This window comes from Panicum virgatum, chromosome 6N (genome assembly GCF_016808335.1).
Source record: "Panicum virgatum strain AP13 chromosome 6N, P.virgatum_v5, whole genome shotgun sequence".
In the NCBI taxonomy this organism is placed as follows: domain Eukaryota; kingdom Viridiplantae; phylum Streptophyta; class Magnoliopsida; order Poales; family Poaceae; genus Panicum; species Panicum virgatum.
Genome location: NC_053150.1, coordinates 3,693,841 through 3,711,517, shown reverse-complemented (window position 1 = coordinate 3,711,517; position 17,677 = coordinate 3,693,841). Strand labels below are relative to the sequence as shown.

The 17,677-nt window shown below is 42.9% G+C and overlaps 2 protein-coding genes across 6 annotated transcripts; both read left to right on the top strand.

Annotated features, from left to right (window-relative positions):
* The first annotated feature begins 7,398 nt into the window (after positions 1-7,398).
* On the top strand, positions 7,399-11,369 carry LOC120677614 (cytochrome c-type biogenesis ccda-like chloroplastic protein 1). Its single transcript, XM_039958766.1, has 13 exons — positions 7,399-7,569; positions 7,912-8,117; positions 8,211-8,291; positions 8,398-8,453; positions 8,742-8,869; positions 8,994-9,079; positions 9,180-9,211; positions 9,424-9,585; positions 9,858-9,930; positions 10,049-10,149; positions 10,353-10,445; positions 10,592-10,638; positions 10,993-11,369. Exons 2-13 carry the CDS (start codon positions 7,994-7,996, stop codon positions 11,066-11,068), a joined length of 1,059 nt encoding a protein of 352 aa, XP_039814700.1. The 5' UTR covers positions 7,399-7,569; positions 7,912-7,993; the 3' UTR covers positions 11,069-11,369.
* Positions 11,370-13,088: 1,719 nt separating this feature from the next.
* LOC120677611 lies at positions 13,089-17,595 on the top strand. Of its 5 annotated transcripts, XR_005676375.1 has the most exons (7): positions 13,659-14,085; positions 15,481-15,566; positions 15,704-15,810; positions 16,207-16,442; positions 16,518-16,583; positions 16,668-16,754; positions 16,833-17,595. XR_005676375.1 is itself a non-coding variant. In XM_039958765.1 (6 exons), the coding sequence occupies exons 3-6, from the start codon at positions 16,406-16,408 to the stop codon at positions 17,105-17,107; spliced, it is 465 nt and encodes a 154-aa protein (XP_039814699.1). In that variant the 5' UTR covers positions 14,092-15,566; positions 15,687-15,810; positions 16,207-16,405; the 3' UTR covers positions 17,108-17,595. The 5 variants fall into 5 exon arrangements, 2 of the variants coding, with proteins under 2 accessions (XP_039814698.1, XP_039814699.1); XM_039958765.1 differs by lacking the exon at positions 13,659-14,085 and having other exon boundaries at positions 14,092-15,566; positions 15,687-15,810; XR_005676376.1 differs by adding an exon at positions 13,089-13,437 and having other exon boundaries at positions 13,673-16,442.
* Positions 17,596-17,677: the final 82 nt, after the last annotated feature.

The window sequence follows — 17,677 nt, the reverse complement described above, 5'->3', positions numbered from 1 at the left end:
GTAGAAACTGAGTACCCCAGAGGCCCAGAGATAAAATTTGTTCCAATCATCCAAGTTTACAATTGCAGAGGAGAACATATCAATATATAAAGGAAGATAAATTTAGAGGCTACGCTATGCTCATTCAAGACACCTTCTAGATAGATAAGTCTCCAAGTTATCTCCTGTATTTATTAAGTGGCAACGTAATACCGCAATCTGAGAACTAAAAGGTTGCTGTTCTATCATTCTAGTTTTATTGGCACTCTAGCTTTACGAATTACTGGGAGGGGATGTTCTTTCCAAGTTAAGCTGACTTTTGAACCGGTAGTGCTGGTGAAATGTTGCTGGACCTTCTGTTCTAAAAATTGATAAATAGAAAAATACAATAAATTCTGAAATAATGGCCAATTACTCTAGTTAATGAAACCTAAACACTGAAACTGGAGAGTTGAAATCAGTTCAAAGGAAGAAGATCAATGCAGGACAAAAGCTATGATGCCAAGAAAGACACAGGTACTTTGTTTCCCATGCTTGTTCTATTAGAAAAGTGTTTTCCACTATGTTGAAGTTCTGGTGTTATGTGCTGATGTTATCCTGTAACTTTATTTTGATTTCAACACATAAAGCTGGTGCCTATCCTACTTGGTTTGGGAAAAAAAACATAGTGGATGAGGAACATTAAATTTCCTATACCATCTGCAATTTTTTTGCACCTTTTCTTATGTTCATGGCTACGTTAATAAGGCTTCCTGAAACATAATGAAGGAACTTGTTTGCCAGCTTGCAAACTGGTACACTGGTGATGGCGGGGGTATTCCCTGTCATTTTTTAAAATTAGTTTTCACTTTTTCCTATTTGATTCTCACGAATTCTGTCAGTATTGAGAATGGTAAGAAAAATTCTAACTTTAAAACCAAAACCATATCCCTAAAGGCTAAAACTTAGCCTATCCATATAACCCAACATTCTAGGATTACTAGCTTCGGAGCCTATAGTTATAAGGTGTTTCTTTCATAATCCAAGCCGCTCAAGCTAGGATATAAAATCAGTAATTGTTTGGATGGTCTTCCACTTCCTCTTCATTCCTATGAATGAAGATCAATGGCGCGGGAGAAACATTGGGCAGTTATATGCATAAGGGGTGCTAAATGAAGGAACCATTCATAATTCTTGATATAGGGTTTTAATCCTTAAATGGCACCATTCATTCTACAGGTAGGTCTCTATCTCCTATACAGTTGGATTGAATGTGTCATTTATTTAACGATAATAATTAGTAAGCAGGAAGGAAGCGAACATGTGTCTTCAAGCAGATCATAACTTTGAGGCCATATTTTGCCTAAGAAAAAGATGGACACCATGCGCAGGACCAATGAATTACTTTCATTGGCAGATGTACGGACAGACCTTGGTTGCTTAATCAGGAAGGGACTAGACTACTAGAGACTAAGACTACTAGAGACTAAGCATTTCGATAATGTGTGCAAAAAGGAGAAAGTAATAGAAGATGGCACAAGACACGAATTGAGCCATGAATCTGGAAGATCCCAGCAGTTGGACCTATATAAAGGGTGAAGTAAATGGTTGTATTGTAGCCAACTAGAAGTGGGTAACATTCAAAATCTTAAAATCAGACACACACCATGTATGGGACAATGGTAATACTTTCATTGGCAGGCGTACAAAATGGACCTCAGTTGCTTAATCAGGAAGGGACTAGTGATGAGGTGTTTTGACAAAGTGCAGGACAAAGTAATCAAAGATAGCGCGCAAGGCGTGAAGTGAGCCATGAGTCCGGACAATTCCAGGTTCCAGCCATTGGATCTATGTAAAGGGTTAAATGAACTGTTGTACTACAGCCGACTAGAAGGGGCAATGATTGAAAAGCTTAAAATCAGTGCACTGCATGATTTTGTACTTCCATGTATCTTCAAGATATTTTGTGTTAACTTTCCTCATTAGTCATTACCAATTTGAATACTGGATATAAATTATACATTACGCAAAATGAAGAGTGGCCAGAAAGCACAGCCTGCAATTTCAGTACGCAAGTACCCTCCCTTTTCCAATTGGGTTAATTGGAGATACAACATTACTATTCATCATATTGTAAATGTGCTATTATAATTTCAAATTTTTTGAAGATATGCCATTACTTACCCTTTCAGTGTATTTATAAAAATATTTGGACCAAAATAGCCCCAACCTTTCATCCCCTCTTCACCTTCTCCACTCTCTCCATGTCAGCTCTCCTTTGGCCGACCGATTGCTAGCTCTCGCAGAGGGGAGATCCCCCTCTCGCCGCGCTGGTCACGCTCCCCGCCGCCCTCTCGCAGCCGCACTCCTCATCAGTGCTGGGCAGCTCCAGGCCGCCAACTGTGATAGAACCGCCAAGTTAAATGGCTTAATTAAGCGTAATGGCCATCATTTGAACGTATCAGGCGCATTAGCTTAATTAAGTGTAACCTGACAGCCTGTTTCCAACCCACAGGCCGATCGAAACACACCAGAAGTCCCGCGCGACGGCGAGCACAGACAGTACCAGCATAATATAATTTCACAAAAATAGATAATAACATAAATATTTACAAAACAACTTTAAATTTAGAATTTACATAAAATAAATGACAGCAGCGGAAGAGAATATGACCTGAGAGAAGGAAATTTGATTAAGAACCAATAAAACAAAACGATAACTATGAACACGTGAGGACGTCACATCGAGCCCACTGATGTGAATCCTGGTTAGCTTCTATACCTGAAACAGAGTAAACAACAAACCCTGAGTATACTAATACTCAGCAAGACTTACCCGACTAAGGGTATACTTAGCCCATTATCTAGACATGCAAGGCTTTTGGCTGGTGGGTTTGTTTTGCCAAAAAGCATCTAAAATAGATCCTTAACTTCAAACTTTTAGCTCCAAATTATAACAATAAATTGGCTAAACATCTATGATTTACATATCTATAGCAACCAAGGTGGAAACATAATTAATTAGATAACATCAGCATTTATCAACTCGTTTTGTTTCATTTCCTTACTACGATGTGACTCGGAGATCAAGGTGCTCATGTCCGAGAGCGACTGACGGCGAATCAATCCGATTTAATCTTGCAAGGTGGACCTAACCAACATGACACGTATTAGTCCCGTCGGACCATACGGACCAACCATTCCCCTCCCCGCCTCGAACTACAGGAACCAGCCCAACGATATATGGTTAGCCGAGCTCAACGTGAGACCACCAAAAATAAACATATGCATCCCCATTTCTCCGCGACTACTCAACTACCCCAGGAGTTGGGTGCGGGTTCCTGTACTTTCGAAGCAAGGCAGTACTCGGCTTACCGGTTTCGACTACCTCCTACTCCCGGCATGCGGTTAGTATAGTTCAAACATGATCAGCAGGGCCAACAACGGTACGGTCCTCAATCGACACGGACGAGGCTAAGACACCCAGGAACCCTGTCCTGCTGCCATACCTATACATCATCATCATTCCCCGCCCGGTCTCATATTTCCATGTCAATTTCAACAATTCAGATAATGTATATAAGTATATAACCTATATCTCGCGAGTAACCGGAAATTACTCAACTTCTATGTATCATATATCTCGCGAGTGCAAAAAGTCACTCGACTTCTATCGAGAAGTATTAAGCATAGCATTTCTATCGTCCTATACATGCTAGTATAATTCAGGGCAACTTAGGGATCATGCAACTAGGGTTCCAATCAACTCCTGAAACGTAATGCACAAGTAATAAATACATATATAGGTGTCATAATTCCAAATAATAGGATGTGCACCGGGGCTTGCCTGGGATTAATACTAAGTCAGTGTTAGTTAGATGATACTCGCTTGGCGAGCATCTTCCTTTGGTCATGCACATCGGGTTCCATCCATCCGTCTTCGGGATATGTCCACCAACATTGTCTTCGGGTTTGGCTCCAGTAGCATGTCCTTCATATGGTTCATCTATCGTACCTAAATGAGATGCGACAATGCATATGTATGAATGCATGGAAGTGCAACACGCAAGACATTCATAACAGTACAATATACTAGCATAAGCACCTAGAGCTATATAACTTAACCATCACTCAAGCATCTCATAGAAGATAACAAGCACATCAAGCATGTCACACAAATTAACTTAAATTAAACCACTGCAAGCATCCACCATTCAGGAAATTAGCCAAACCTTCTAGCCAACAAAATTTAACATGATTCACCCAAAAATGACATACTTGATGTATCAAACCTTGCAGAAAAGAATGGCTTAGTAATACTTTTGGAAAGTGAAAGATATAACTAGAAACTATACAAATGCAAAAATTTAACTTGAGGACATGATATAGCAACCAAAATTTACCAGCATGATGAGCTATTGATAAAGCATGCAACAATATTTTGCCAACATTTATTAACAACAGAAAATATTTAATTTAGCCCTAGCAAAACAAACAGAACAAAAATAGATTTACAAACATGCACATAGCTTCTGGTTCTGAAATTTTTATAGTGAACTAAACATGCAAAGAGTAAGCTACTGCATAAATTTCATAATTTTTGAACATCCAAAACTGCAGATATTAAATAGACAAGCGTAAACAAGCATTAACCATGATTGAATCAATACATCATGAAAACATTAAACAAATAGAAGGTTAAATATTTTTCCTAAGTTCTACATGCCAAATCAAATCTAATCCAACTGGTTTTACATTTTTACCATTTTTCTACTATTTACTATGCATTTTCAAAGCTTGCAACCACTTAAACTAACATTTAAACTAGAGCAAAAACTATTTAGAAACTGAAGATCAACCTGTAAGGAAAGTTGTAGATATTAGGACAAGGAATCCAACAAATTTTAGTTTGCATTTTTCTGATTTTTCTATGATTTTTCAAAGTATCAGCCAAACTATTACAAAAGAACCATTCGTAGCACTATTCACCTGAGTCATGGACTTCGCAGAAAGGCCCCTGCACTTCTTTCTATTGTTGCCTGGGGTCCCTAGCCGCGATTTTTGGAACAGAGGAGGCTCAGGGAGCTCGGTTCCGGCGAGCTCTCTCACCGGCGGCGAGAGCTAGGTGGGGGAGGAGCAAGAGGAGGTCACGGGCTACCTTTGGGGTGGTCTTAGCGCGGCGGAGGGCGGCCGGAGGCGTGCTGTCCACGGGAGCAGTGCACGGCGGCGGGCGGCGACGGCATGTGGCGGTGCTCCAGTGAGTGGCTGGCGACGGGGCGGCCATGGGAGGATTCAGTAAGACCGGGCGGAGTGGGGCGCTCGGCGGCCCAGCGCAGGGGCGCGTGCACGTGGCTCGCGGCGAGTAGCAGCATGCCGGCGGCGGTATGACTCGAGAACGAGCGCGGAAACTCGCGGAACGCGATGGAACGAGGAGAGCATGAGCTTCAGGGAGTCGAGGAAAGTCGATTCTAGTCTTTGGTTGTCGAAGATGATGACCGGAAGTGGGAGTTCACTGCTGAGCGGATCTCGGTGGCCATGGCAGCCGATGGTGGAGCTCGGGCGCGAGCAAGAGAGGACGGCGTGGTCTGGGAAGGAGAGGAGGGAGTGAGGCACCTGGATGAAGGGATAAGGGCGCGGCGGGATGGGCACGGCATGGGCCCGGGACACACGTCGCGCGCAACACGTGCGGGCGGCGTTCGTGGCCAACTTGACCACGGCGACGACGAGCAGCAGAGAGTCAAGCCAATTAGTTTAGGGTTAAGCACGTTTAAGTTAACCTCTGGGGTGTTACACCAACCAGCTGCAGCGCCGCTTGCGAGCGGCGGCAGGATGGACGCGGAGGCGATGGAGCGGGATATGCAGGTGAGGGTGGACGGGATGACGCTCGTGCTGAAGATGGCGGATGCGCAGCAGCTAGAGACGATGCACGGGGGGTGGTGGCGCTACTCCGCGCCCACGCAGGTCGTGCACTTCCTCGCCGCAGCCAAGCTCCACCTTGCTGTGCATGAATTCTTTTTTTTTTGTGACTTCGCTGTGCATGAATTCGGGCGCCACAAGGATGGGCGCGCCGGCGACGCCGCAGCCGTAGCGACGCCGACGCGTGGCAACAGGCCTGGCCGCTCCTCCACGGCCTAAGTGGTGCCTGGCTGCCGATCTGGTCAGCACGAGCTGTCCCGATAAGGGTGATGGAGTGGCCATGGCGTCCGGAGGGGCTGAGATTTGCTTGTAGAGGGACAGGATCACAGGAGTGTGTGGCGCACGTATTGGTGGGTGGAATCAAGGATCGGTGGAGTTGGAGCACACGGATTTTGTGCGGTGGAGCTCGGCAATTTTGGGGGCAGGAGCAGACCAACGTGCGATGGAAAGGGTATTTTGATCAAAATATTTTTATAAATATATTGAAAGGGTAAGTAGTGGCATATCTTCAGAAAATCTAAAATTGTAATGGCACTTCTACAATATGATGAATAATAATTATATATCTCCGAATTATGATAATTATAATGGCACATATCCAATTAACCCTTTCCAATTTCCCCAACAGGAATTGTTATCTCCAATATTCAGGTAAAGGTAGCATTTTTTTACTTCATTGTACTGCAATGGCAAGAACAGTCTAGACAGATGAGAAAGCCTGAAGCAACAGGTCACCGAATCTCTGTTCCACAAGAGATTACGTGATGATATAACCCAAATCAGAAGAACATGGGAATGAGAGGAAGAGGTGGGTGCGAAGGGCGGCGGGAGCGGTCCGGCTGCCTCCTCACATACCGCGACCGATTCCAACCCCCCATCGGGAGGAAGAGGAGGTGGAGGAGGACCAAACCCCCAACTCAACGATTCGCCAAAGCTCCCGAGCCCCGGCGGCACCAAGATAAGGCAGCCCAATGGCACGCAGTCGGACGCCCCCCACGAACTAGCTCCCAACGAGCTGGCTACGAATCTATCGCGCCACGAGATTGGGGCCGCCTTCCTTCGTCGGGGACAGCAAGTGTCCGGAAGTATATCGACACAGCCAGGAGCGGAGAAGGCAAGCGGCGAGTGTGCAGAGGTAGAAGAAGAGATGGGAAGAGGAAGCCGCCGAATCTGACTGAAACGTGCCCGAGAAAATTAGAATTTTGCCCCGACGAGAAGCGGGCTTCGCTGCCATGCTACCAAAGCTGTGGAGTTCGCTGCAATGCTATTATGGAGAGCTATGAATGTCGCGCTTTTGCTGCAATGCTATTGAAGCCGTGGGATTCGCTGCAATACCATGTTGCACTTCACGCTATAATGCCATTTTGATATTTTTGAGCACTTCACAAATTTCTGCAGCTCCATTTTTTACATGATTTGACGGCTCCATTTTTTTACCTGATTTGACAATTTTGCCCCTGCCTTTACCTCTCTTATCCTCTCCTCTTTGTCTGGTCACGGGACTCCCGTTCCTCCCGTCGAGATCTCCCTCCCGTCCCGTTGCTGTGCGCCACGCGTCCCCCGGAGCTGCCGCCCCCAGCCACCGCTCCAGGAGCTGGCGCCCCTTGGCCGGCGCCCCCAGCCTCCGCCGCCCGAGGCCACCGCGGCCCAGGGCTGCCGCGCCGAGGAGCCCCGCCCGCAGACGACCATCAGCAGGGGCCGCGCCGCCCCTACTGCACCGCGATCGGCCAGGGCCGCCGCCCTCTGCACGGACGGGAGAAACCGGAGTTAACGGGAGTCCATCCAGAAGAGATAGAGGCAAGGGCAAAAGCATCCATCCTGGTAAAAAATAACTTGCAGATTTTGTGTAATGCTCAAATGGGCGGAAATGGCAATATAATATTATAGCGTGAAAGATAACATTTACAAAACTTACAATTTTAATGGCATTCTAGAGAAATTCATTTTGAATAGAGGCAAAATTCTAATTTTCTCCACATACGCTGCCTTCTTCGGGCGTAGTTTTTGGGCCAGGCCCGTCAAGGCCCATCATAAACTGGGCCAGGAATATCTAGGCGACTCACATCCACCAATTCCAATCTCATTGTCGCTGGCCGTTGCTTTCTCCACTTCGCCCACCATGCTCTCCGCCATGGCCGCGCGCTGCCCCGTGACCGCGAGCAGCTCACGCCGCCCTCCTCTCCCAGCTCAGGCGGCGGCGGCGGCGGCGGCTGCTGCTGCTGCTGGCCCTTTCTCTTCCCCTGGTACGTATGTGCCCGCCGCTTGCTCGAGCGCGATTATCTGATTATTCCGCCTCTTCCTAATCTTTTTTTTTATGTTTCTGTTTGCCCATACAGCGGTTCGTGGAGTCAGATCGGGGGCGGGAGCGAAGCGCTCGCTCCTTCGGCCGTGCCCGATGCTGCTGACGTCTGTGGCAGGTAGCTCTGAGCTTCCCTGTTCCCAACTTCCTGGCATGCTTACTTTGGTTGCAGTCCGTTCGATGGAATGGCCGTGACTTACATGAAGGCGATGTGTGGGTTGCAGTGGGGAGTTTGGTTGCCGCTGGGGCCGCTAATGCTGCCGAGCTATTGGATCCTCTGGTTAGGAGAATCACACGTGCCTTCAAATATGTTACATATTCACTGTTTATTGTTCATTTAGGAGTTGTTTGATCCTGATTACCTGTATCAAGTTATGATTACAGCAGGGTTAATTTGTTAAGAGATATTATTATCATCCATTGCATAAGTTGTAGCATGTCGCACTTGTAATGTAGTCAATTTATGTCTCTTGTTCTTCTTTTTTTTTTGCATCCATTAGCTTCAACTTCCATTATAGTGATATATTTATAGTGCATTAATCCCTGTAAACTTCTTGCTTTTCACCAGCACGGATCATCAGAACTTCTTCTGGCTGATCTTGGCATTGGAGATTGGTTTGGGGGTTTGCTGTTTTCTGCTGGACAGCAGGCTAACGAGGCTGTTCAGGATCAGCTATCTGCTCTTAGTTTCTCTAGGTATGTTCCTTTTCACTTCTGTTAACTTCTTATTGACATTTCTACCTCCTCGTCATTTTCAATTTTTCTGCCTATTGCCTAATGCTCGCATCTCTTATGTCTCACCTTTACTATTACTCTCCAGCTTGGCAGTTATTTTCGGTGCTGGACTTGTAACTAGTTTGTCTCCATGTACACTCAGCGTTCTACCATTGACCCTAGGATATATAGGTGAATATGGGGGTTATCGTTTGTGATGGTTGTTAGATTCATCTTCAGAATTAGTTGTCACTGATGACTCTAACATAGTTCTTTCTTCATAAACTTTTAGGTGCATTTGGCTCTGGAAAAGGCCGAACCGAGGTAATTTAAGATGAATGAACAAGTGATTATGTATTCCATAGAAGTTAGGAACTTAGGATGCATATTTCCGAAAACTTACCTCCACTAAAGCACTTAGTTGAGTTATTCGCCTAGCATCTATAATGATTAAAGGTTGACATTTCCAGCTGGATACTTCCCTTGATAAAATTACTGGTATGTGAGTATGTGACATGGCTTTTCCTATCTATTAGGTTATCGGAAATTCAGTAGCATTTTCATTAGGACTGGCAACAACCTTAGCTATTCTTGGTGTTGCTGCTTCGTTTGCTGGAAAGGCTTATGGTCAGGTTGGACAAGGACTCCCAGTGGCTGCTTCTGGATTGGCCATCATCATGGGACTGAACCTTCTAGAGGTAAATCACTGCAAAATGAAAATTTGGATAAACTGGAGCATGTCAAGGAAAATTTCTTCATGCGTTCTTTCCTTCAAGTCAAATCATTTATGAGCAGATTTGATACCTGTGTTTCTTGGTTTCTCATTATATCGGTAGTTTGTTTGGATAAACTGATTGCAGTGGTAGTTCATCTAATGAAATGACATTTATGCTTTTTATCTTGTGTCTATATTATTAGCACGTAAATTTTGCCTTAATGTTTTAATTTCATGTTATTGTGTACTTAACAGGTAGTTGAGTTGCAACTTCCCTCCTTTTTCAGCGATTTTGATCCTCGAGCTGCTGCTGCTAACCTCCCTTCAAGTGATGCCTCCTGACATCATTGTTTATTTCCTTTCGAAAAAATACTAATCGGTGTATCATTATGTTTTTTAGTAAAAAATAATATCTTTCTTTTGTCGCTTATTTTATGTTATGTCAGGTGTACAAGCATATCTTGCTGGTCTTACATTTGCATTAGCAGCATCACCTTGCAGCACACCTGTTCTTGCTACCCTTCTGGGATATGTTGCCACTTCAAGAGTATGTATTATTGGATACATAAGTTGTCTCAGTAGTCAAAAGTTTATTACTGTTGTTTAAACTTCAACACAATGGAAGACACTGTAAAAAATTAGTAAATCACATTCTGCCATGCGGTACTTTATTTTGTATTATATGCTTCCCCTAGCTTCTCTCTTTCGGAATGATATGTTGTCACCATAACTTCAACCTCTTTCTGTCAGGACCCCATTATTGGAGGAAGCTTATTGTTGACATACACAACGGGCTATGTTGCGCCTCTTCTTATTGCAGCTTCTTTTGCTGGAGCATTACAGGTATGGATGCTGTCTATTTCTTGGTGCCCTACCTATTCGAACAGGATTTGAACCTTGAATTGCTTTCAAGACTGCTCTAGACAAATAGACCAAATGTGTTTATTCTCTTTTATGCCCCTCATAATTAACTTAGTTGCCTTATGTAGAGTTTGTTGTCATTCCGAAGATACTCAGCATGGATAAACCCAATCAGGTACCTACTTCATGCTGACATTTGAATGTTTTCTCTTAACAAATAACTGTTGATCTGAATATTCATTAGCATCCTGTGCTTTCTAGTCGAAGTCTTAATAACAAGTTTTCTAACTTTCAGATTGCACACTCTGTCCTTGCATAATCACTCTGAGTCTGCGTCATAAACTAGCTAACTTGATTTACTCTTGGGCTTTGGATATGAGTAGACTGGCTAAAGAAATAACACGCATGAAATGACATATGAACCTTTTTTTGTAAACTACTGACCTGATGTAAAGATCATTATCAATTGCTCCTTCCAATACTCTTTCCTTTACTAGGGATACTTCTTGCACTAACATTTTTTCGACAGTGGTGCATTTCTACTTGGTGGAGGTGTCTACACCCTTCTGGACAGGGTGTTTCCTGCAACATCAATGGCAATGTAGGACATTGTTGGACAAGAACTGCAAGACAACAGTCCATTGAACATGTGATAGCAATGTCTTTAGATGTACAGTAGGTAATGATCAAGCACTGACAGAGTATTTTTGGTTCTCTCTGCAATGTATAGGCGTGTAAATGATTCCAGACAGCCAAGACATCTTTACCTCATTAGTCTGTACTGTAAGGGCCTCAATAATTGGAGGTGTACCCTGTTAAAATTACTTACATCTGGAGACTGGAAGGATTATATAATACATGAAATCCATATATGCGTATGTACCTAAGGATCGGTGTTTGAACCAATGACCAAAACTGGTTATCAGGGCATCTGGCGGGCCCAAATTTAGTGGTCAATTCCTTTGCAATTCTTTTTCTTCAGTTTGTTTTCTGTAGGGTGCAATATTGCAGAATACTTCTGTTAATTGTTACAATTTGACATGATATGAAATCAGACAGTTAATATCCAATCAGCTTTATGGGCGTCAGTGACCAAATACCCTCTGGTGTAAATTTTTTGCACAGAGCTGATGCTGAAAATAAGTGAGGCGACGCATAACATATCCTAATATGGATATGTGGAGATGAACATCGAATGGTTTCTGGGTCTAGGATGTTGTATTTACCGTGCTTCCACTACCCGTTTTCACCAAGCTCGGACATCGACCCATACCCCAGGAGAAACACTTGGCCATTACTTTCCTCCTAAACAGTGTCGGCAAAATTTATTACAAAAATGATTTACATGGAGATATTTCCCTAACAGATATATTGATAGCATTTTTGTTTAAATACAATACTTTTGTGCGATCAAAATTAAAAGTTTTAAAGTCTGCTTACACGAATTACACGGGTTCTGACAAAGGTAAAATTAAAATACGGTTGAAAATTAAGTCACACCTGCTAGATTGATTGGAAAAGACTCTGTACAATCATTATCCGAGTAACCAATGGGCAGACTTGGCGTGACAAATAAAAACGAGATGTGTGGCGGGTGTGCCATGTGTGCGTGCAAATGCCGGTTGCCATACATGTGTCCGGTTTGGTGGCCGGTTCCTGTTTCAGTTCCTACCTGGCCGGTCGCAGAAACCCACCAAATTCCTAGCAAAAAGGCAAAAAGATCTGAGCTGAGGCCATGTTTAGTTCCGGAAATTTTTTAAAATTTTCCGTCACATCGAATTTTTGGACAGATACATGGAGCATTAAATATAATTTTAAAAAACAACTAATTATATAATTTAGCTGTAAATGATGAGATGGATTTTTTTAGCCTAATTAATCCATGATTGGACACTAATTATTAAATAAAAATGAAAATGCTAAAGTAGCTAAACTAAAAAAATTTCGCGAACTAAACACGCTCTGAAAAGGCATGGCTCACCAAACTGCAGAGCTCAACCAGCAGGATTTCAACGTTTTTTTTCATCATATTCAAATTTTGTTTGAAGAAAACATCTGGCGATCGAAACTCACACAAATCCCCTTCTGGGGTATCTTAAACCACAGAGCAAATGCGGACCAAAAAAACCCTCAAAAACACCTGAAAAAGTCGGAACTAGTAATCGAGTAATTGAATTTGTCAACAGCAGCAAGTAAACATTACTACTACTCCCTCCGTTCTCGTTTCTTAGGCGCGCAGCCACGGAGCACTAGAACCAAGAGCGATTCTCAAAGCACGCACGGGCTTTAAACGTGGCGAAATTTAGGCACCGTAGAGTAATTGCTGCATGGCTACCTGCAACATAGGCACCGTAGAGTAATTGCTGCATGACGTCCCGTCGGTTGCCAAAACACTACGGCAAACAATTCCCGCGCTATTTTTTCCATCAGAAAACATTGTCGGCCCAACCGCCAAATTCTTTTTCGCCATCGTCAATTTTTTCCCTGCCCGCGCTCATCGCATCTGTCTTCTGCCCCGAAATTTTGAATTGCATCTACACTTTTCCGTCTGAGCCAAAGTAAATGGAAAACATGTGTATAAATAGCCTGTCCAGCTCTCACGTTCTCATCTCCCCTCCTCTTTCTCCAATTCTTGTAAGCCATGGCGAATCCACAAGGCTTTGATTTGAATAAAGATGCTGTTGGGCTTGATCTTAATGTTCCAGTGCTTGAAGAGGATGCTAGGGAGGTGCAGCGACTACCTGCTGTAGAGGTTAATCTACACAACCCGATTGACTGGGATGAGCTGCAAGAAGATCTCTTTGATTTGAGTAACCCCATATATTTTTAGAGATTTGCTCCCTATCAATTGATTGAGATTTTGTTTTTCTGTCAATCAACATGGAGAGGCGTCGGATCGGCGACGAAGGGAACAGATCGACTTGTGTGTCGGGTCCGCTTCCGCGATCCGTTTACTTCCTTAGAGGGTATTCGGGTTTGTATATTGTTGTCTCGCCTCGTGCGTTCTCTTCCTCGGTCCTCCCTCCTCTGTCCGTTACTCCATCTCCTCACCATCCACAGCGATAGGAGGAAATGGAGGAGTAAATCTACTGTTTGGCACTGTAGATGTACTGTTTGGCACTGTAGATAGAGAGAGCGTGGGAAACGAGGCAAGAGCAAATTTGCTCTTGCTCTTGCCATTGTGGACAGCCTAATTTCCCATTTCTCAGAACCCGTGATGAGCAAAGGAGTTGAAGGTGGGGGAAGCAGTGCCGCGTCGGCTTTGCAGCGGCAACGACGTGGGTTCCGTGAGGCACGGAGAGATCCCTGCACGGCGGTGGATCCGCGGACCGCGGATGTCGGCGCATGATCCGCGGTGGCCTTGGCAAAGGAAAACTGCAGTGGTGGCGCGGCTTCCCGGCAAGGGGTGACGGCGTGTCTCCCTGGCGGGCGAGCGTGGGTTCCCCATGGCGTTAAGTGCCTAAAACTTTACCCCTCATTTCCTCCCTTTACTGAATCTTCTCCTTCCGTTTCCTTGTTAATTTTGCTTCCTATGAACTGTGTGTGTGATGCTTCATAGGTTGCGAGTTCCTATGGTAGGAAATGTGATTTTCTGGATTTGATGGTTTGGGAGGAGATCGAGGTGATGGGAGAATCTTGTTCACTCGAATCTGGTTTGCTGAATTAAGAAAAAAATGTTTAGGATGAAGGACAAAAGCCACAAAGGAAAATGCGCATGAGTATTAACTATGCATGTCCATGACTTTGGATGAAGTTTCTGCTCTAGTCTTCAGTAACCATGCTTGTGTGAGTGATTGTTTGATTACTTGCTCGCTGCAGCCATCTCTGAACTCTTGCTTTGTGCTTAAGTAATAAAAATAGCATGAATGAGGTGACTGTACTACACGTATTTTAAAATCTAATTGTTTTTGTGATCATGCTGTAAATTCAGTAACTTTCTTCTTTTTTTTGTATTTGTTGGTTTTAACAAAATATTGCATTATTTTCACCCAGAGTCATCTTATTATGCTTAGATAGAGTGTAATCTTATTTTATCTTTTAACAAATCTGCATGGAAGATAGAGTGTAATCTTATTTTTACAGTATCAATTCTTTTTTCATGTATGAGCTCGCCTTTTCTTTTAGTACTTGTATCATGTGTCTTTATTAGACCATTCTTTAGAAGCTTAGCTGCCACTCAAAAAAAAAAAGAACTCACTAGTAGTGTATATGAAATAACACATTCTGTAATTTTTTTATTTATTATTCAGCTACCACTTGAAAAAACATGTGTGTGTGTGTGTGTGTGTGTGTGTGTGTGTGTGTGTGTGTGTGAAGTAGCGGATGATTTAACCCATGCAAGTAGTTTATACTTTTGAACTTTTGAAGCATGTATCCAAATCCCAAGTGGCAGCTAAGATTCCTTATAGTTTTAGTTTTCGATGTTCTGAGCTGTTATTTCATATGTATTATATTATTATTAAGGCATGTCTTGCTTTAGGAATATAATATAACTGCCATGCCATTTCTTGAGTGTATACACTATTACTCTTAACCCGAGTAATTTATCATTTCACCTGAATTGAATTATATACCACAAAAGGTTTTGTGTGTGTGTTGCTTTGTGAGATTGAATATGTTTATTGATAGATGTGCTTTTTTATTTTAGGACTTACCAAACTATATATATTCAAACACATCAACATGTTGCTTAATTGACATCTGTTTGTTACTATGAATGTTTTTTTTTTGAATTGAAAAGATATAGTCTACACCTTCTCATTAAGGATAAGATGATGCAGAATGTGGTAGGACTAGGAGGTCACATGGCAGTAACTTGAGGCCAGGCAGTAGCAGCATGGAGTCAATAAGCAGTATTATAATCTCTAGCAAAACTTTATTGTTAATTGACAAGACTTCTCTTAGCTGTAAGTCAAATTATGCCATATTTACTTGAAGGTTAGTTTTCAGACTTGTGGACATTGCCTGGTTACCGTAGAAATCATGGTTTGATTGTTTGGTGTTATCTCATAAACAGATAGGCATTTGTGGACATCATCGTAGAGAGCCTTTGTCAATTTCTCTCTACACAAAGATTGTGAAGGTTTCTTGCTCCCCTTTCAGGTAGGTCAAATGATTAACTCATAATCTAACTCGAAGAATATCTCATTTGCGGAAACTCTATTATGTTAGTTGTAGTTGTAGCAAATCTTAGCTTAGTTTTTTCTTAAATATCTTCTATAGGGTTTCGATTGTGACAGCTGCAGTTTAGGAGGTGTATCTATGGACGCCATCTTGTCAGCCACCAGATGCCCAGAATGTTTGCTGTTGGTGTATCAACAAATAATAACACAAACCCATATAATTGGTAAATTTGCTGCCTATTATGTAGTCTCATTGAATGTGCATATGCCACCCAAAAATTTTAAATGTAATTTTTCTATTTATTGTTTTTGTTTTGCTATTTTTTGTTTGTACTCGAGATGAGAAAAACACACAGACAACTTTTTATTTGTTCTATTTTGTCGATTTTTGTATGTATTTTAGTTGTAGAAAAATAAAACAATTGTGGCTGATATATGTAGTCTCCTTGTATGTTCGTATTTTGCCCCAAAAATTTTAGGTGTAATTTTTTATTTTTTTGTGTTTATTTTGCTATTCTTTTGTTTGTACTCAAGTTGACAAAAACAAAGATACAAAATAGTAATCACTGGGCTTAATGCTTGTACTGGGCCGGTAATAACAAATGCAACATTTTTAGCAGAACTCCAACAGGGACAAAAATTACCAGGTCTAATAGCGAGGGCGCCCAATAGACTGTTTGATGGCTGTGTAATAGTCACATTCGGACCCGGTAACAGCAGAAAAGAAACACAAAAGCTTGCTAGGATACGTACAACGTGGATGAAGAATCACTGGTCCAGGCCGGTGATTGACAGATATGTATATATCAATCGATTGACATGGAGACACTCCCATATTTTCATGCCCCTGAAGAAGGTTCGAATACTTTGAAGTCTTTCTCTGTTTGTATCTTCTTGTTGTCGCTAATATGTTTGTCAAATTAATTTATAGGAGATGAACAGCATGACTTCCAGGACACTGAAGGAGAGGACATACAAGATGTACATCAAATGCCAGGTTTGCCTCTGAACCTTTTGTAGACATTTCATCCATTGGAGTTTTTGGTTTTGGATGGTGTAGACATTTTTTGTTCACCTGCAGATGGAGATGTACCATCGAATTTGCCTTTCCTGAATCTGAGTGCAAATGCCCAAAGAGATGTTCTACCTGATCTAAATATAATGCCTGGTAGGAGTACTGTTATTTTAGTTTTATTTTACTCAATACTCCTACATGCTGTCTCACACCTTTTTTGCTCATGTACAGGTTTAGAAGACGATACTAGTGGCTTTGATCCTGATATTGTTCAAGATAACAGCAGCAACAGCACTTGTCCAGTTAGTACGAGAAAAAGAAAGCAATATAGTGATGATACAAAGCGAGCTGTATACGCCATGCTGTTACAGGGATCAGAGCAAGGCCGTTTGCCAGAAGGGTTATCGTTGCAAGTGTCTTTGGCTATGGATGTGTCTCTCAGATCAGTGCAACATATATGGCTACAAGGGCAAAAAGGGGGAGGAATTCATGCTGTCGATGGGTAGTGAAGCTAGATGGACGAGAGCTTGCGCTGCCTGTTCATCCTCATTCGTGCGAACCGGTAGCTTGCCATCATCCTCAACAACGAGCATCTTGTCGCCGATCTCATCGCCGTTGCTACCGGAGCGGATGACCTCGTCGTCGTTGCCGTCGGAGCGGAGGACATTGTCGCCGTTGCTATTGCCGTTGGAGCGGATGACCTCATCGCCGTTGCCGTCGGACCTCATCGCCGTCACTATTGCCATCAGAGCGGATGATCTGGTCGCCGTTGCCTCCGTAGTGGACGACCTCATCGCCGTTGGAGCAAACTTCAACTCCGGCGGAGGGGCTAGCCATGGAAGCAGAAAAGAAAAAAGGAGTTGGCTAACGTACGGCCGTACTCAATTAGGAAGGGCGGAAAGGCAAATTGTACTAGATTCCATATTTGGTAATAAAGTATTCCGATTAGTACAATATGAAAAAATAGCACCGATTATGGCTGATTTTTCTGACAGATCGTGTCGCATCACCGAACCTCCTAATTTGCTTGCTTCTACATGTTTCTACCTTATTGATACTGAGGATTCATTAATCAT

What these genes read in the sequence shown, in the direction of transcription:
- LOC120677614 (XM_039958766.1), top strand. Translation starts at nt 7,994, where the DNA reads ATGCTCTCCGCCATGGCCGCGCGCTGCCCCGTGACCGCGAGCAGCTCA. An exon ending in GATATGTTGCCACTTCAAGA is followed by an intron (nt 10,150 to 10,352) that starts GTATGTATTATT and finishes TCTTTCTGTCAG; the next exon opens with GACCCCATTATTGGAGGAAG. An exon ending in CTTTTGCTGGAGCATTACAG is followed by an intron (nt 10,446 to 10,591) that starts GTATGGATGCTG and finishes TGCCTTATGTAG; the next exon opens with AGTTTGTTGTCATTCCGAAG.
- LOC120677611 (XM_039958764.1), top strand. Translation starts at nt 16,406, where the DNA reads ATGGAGACACTCCCATATTTTCATGCCCCTGAAGAAG. An exon ending in AGATGTACATCAAATGCCAG is followed by an intron (nt 16,584 to 16,667) that starts GTTTGCCTCTGA and finishes GTTCACCTGCAG; the next exon opens with ATGGAGATGTACCATCGAAT. An exon ending in TGATCTAAATATAATGCCTG is followed by an intron (nt 16,755 to 16,832) that starts GTAGGAGTACTG and finishes GCTCATGTACAG; the next exon opens with GTTTAGAAGACGATACTAGT.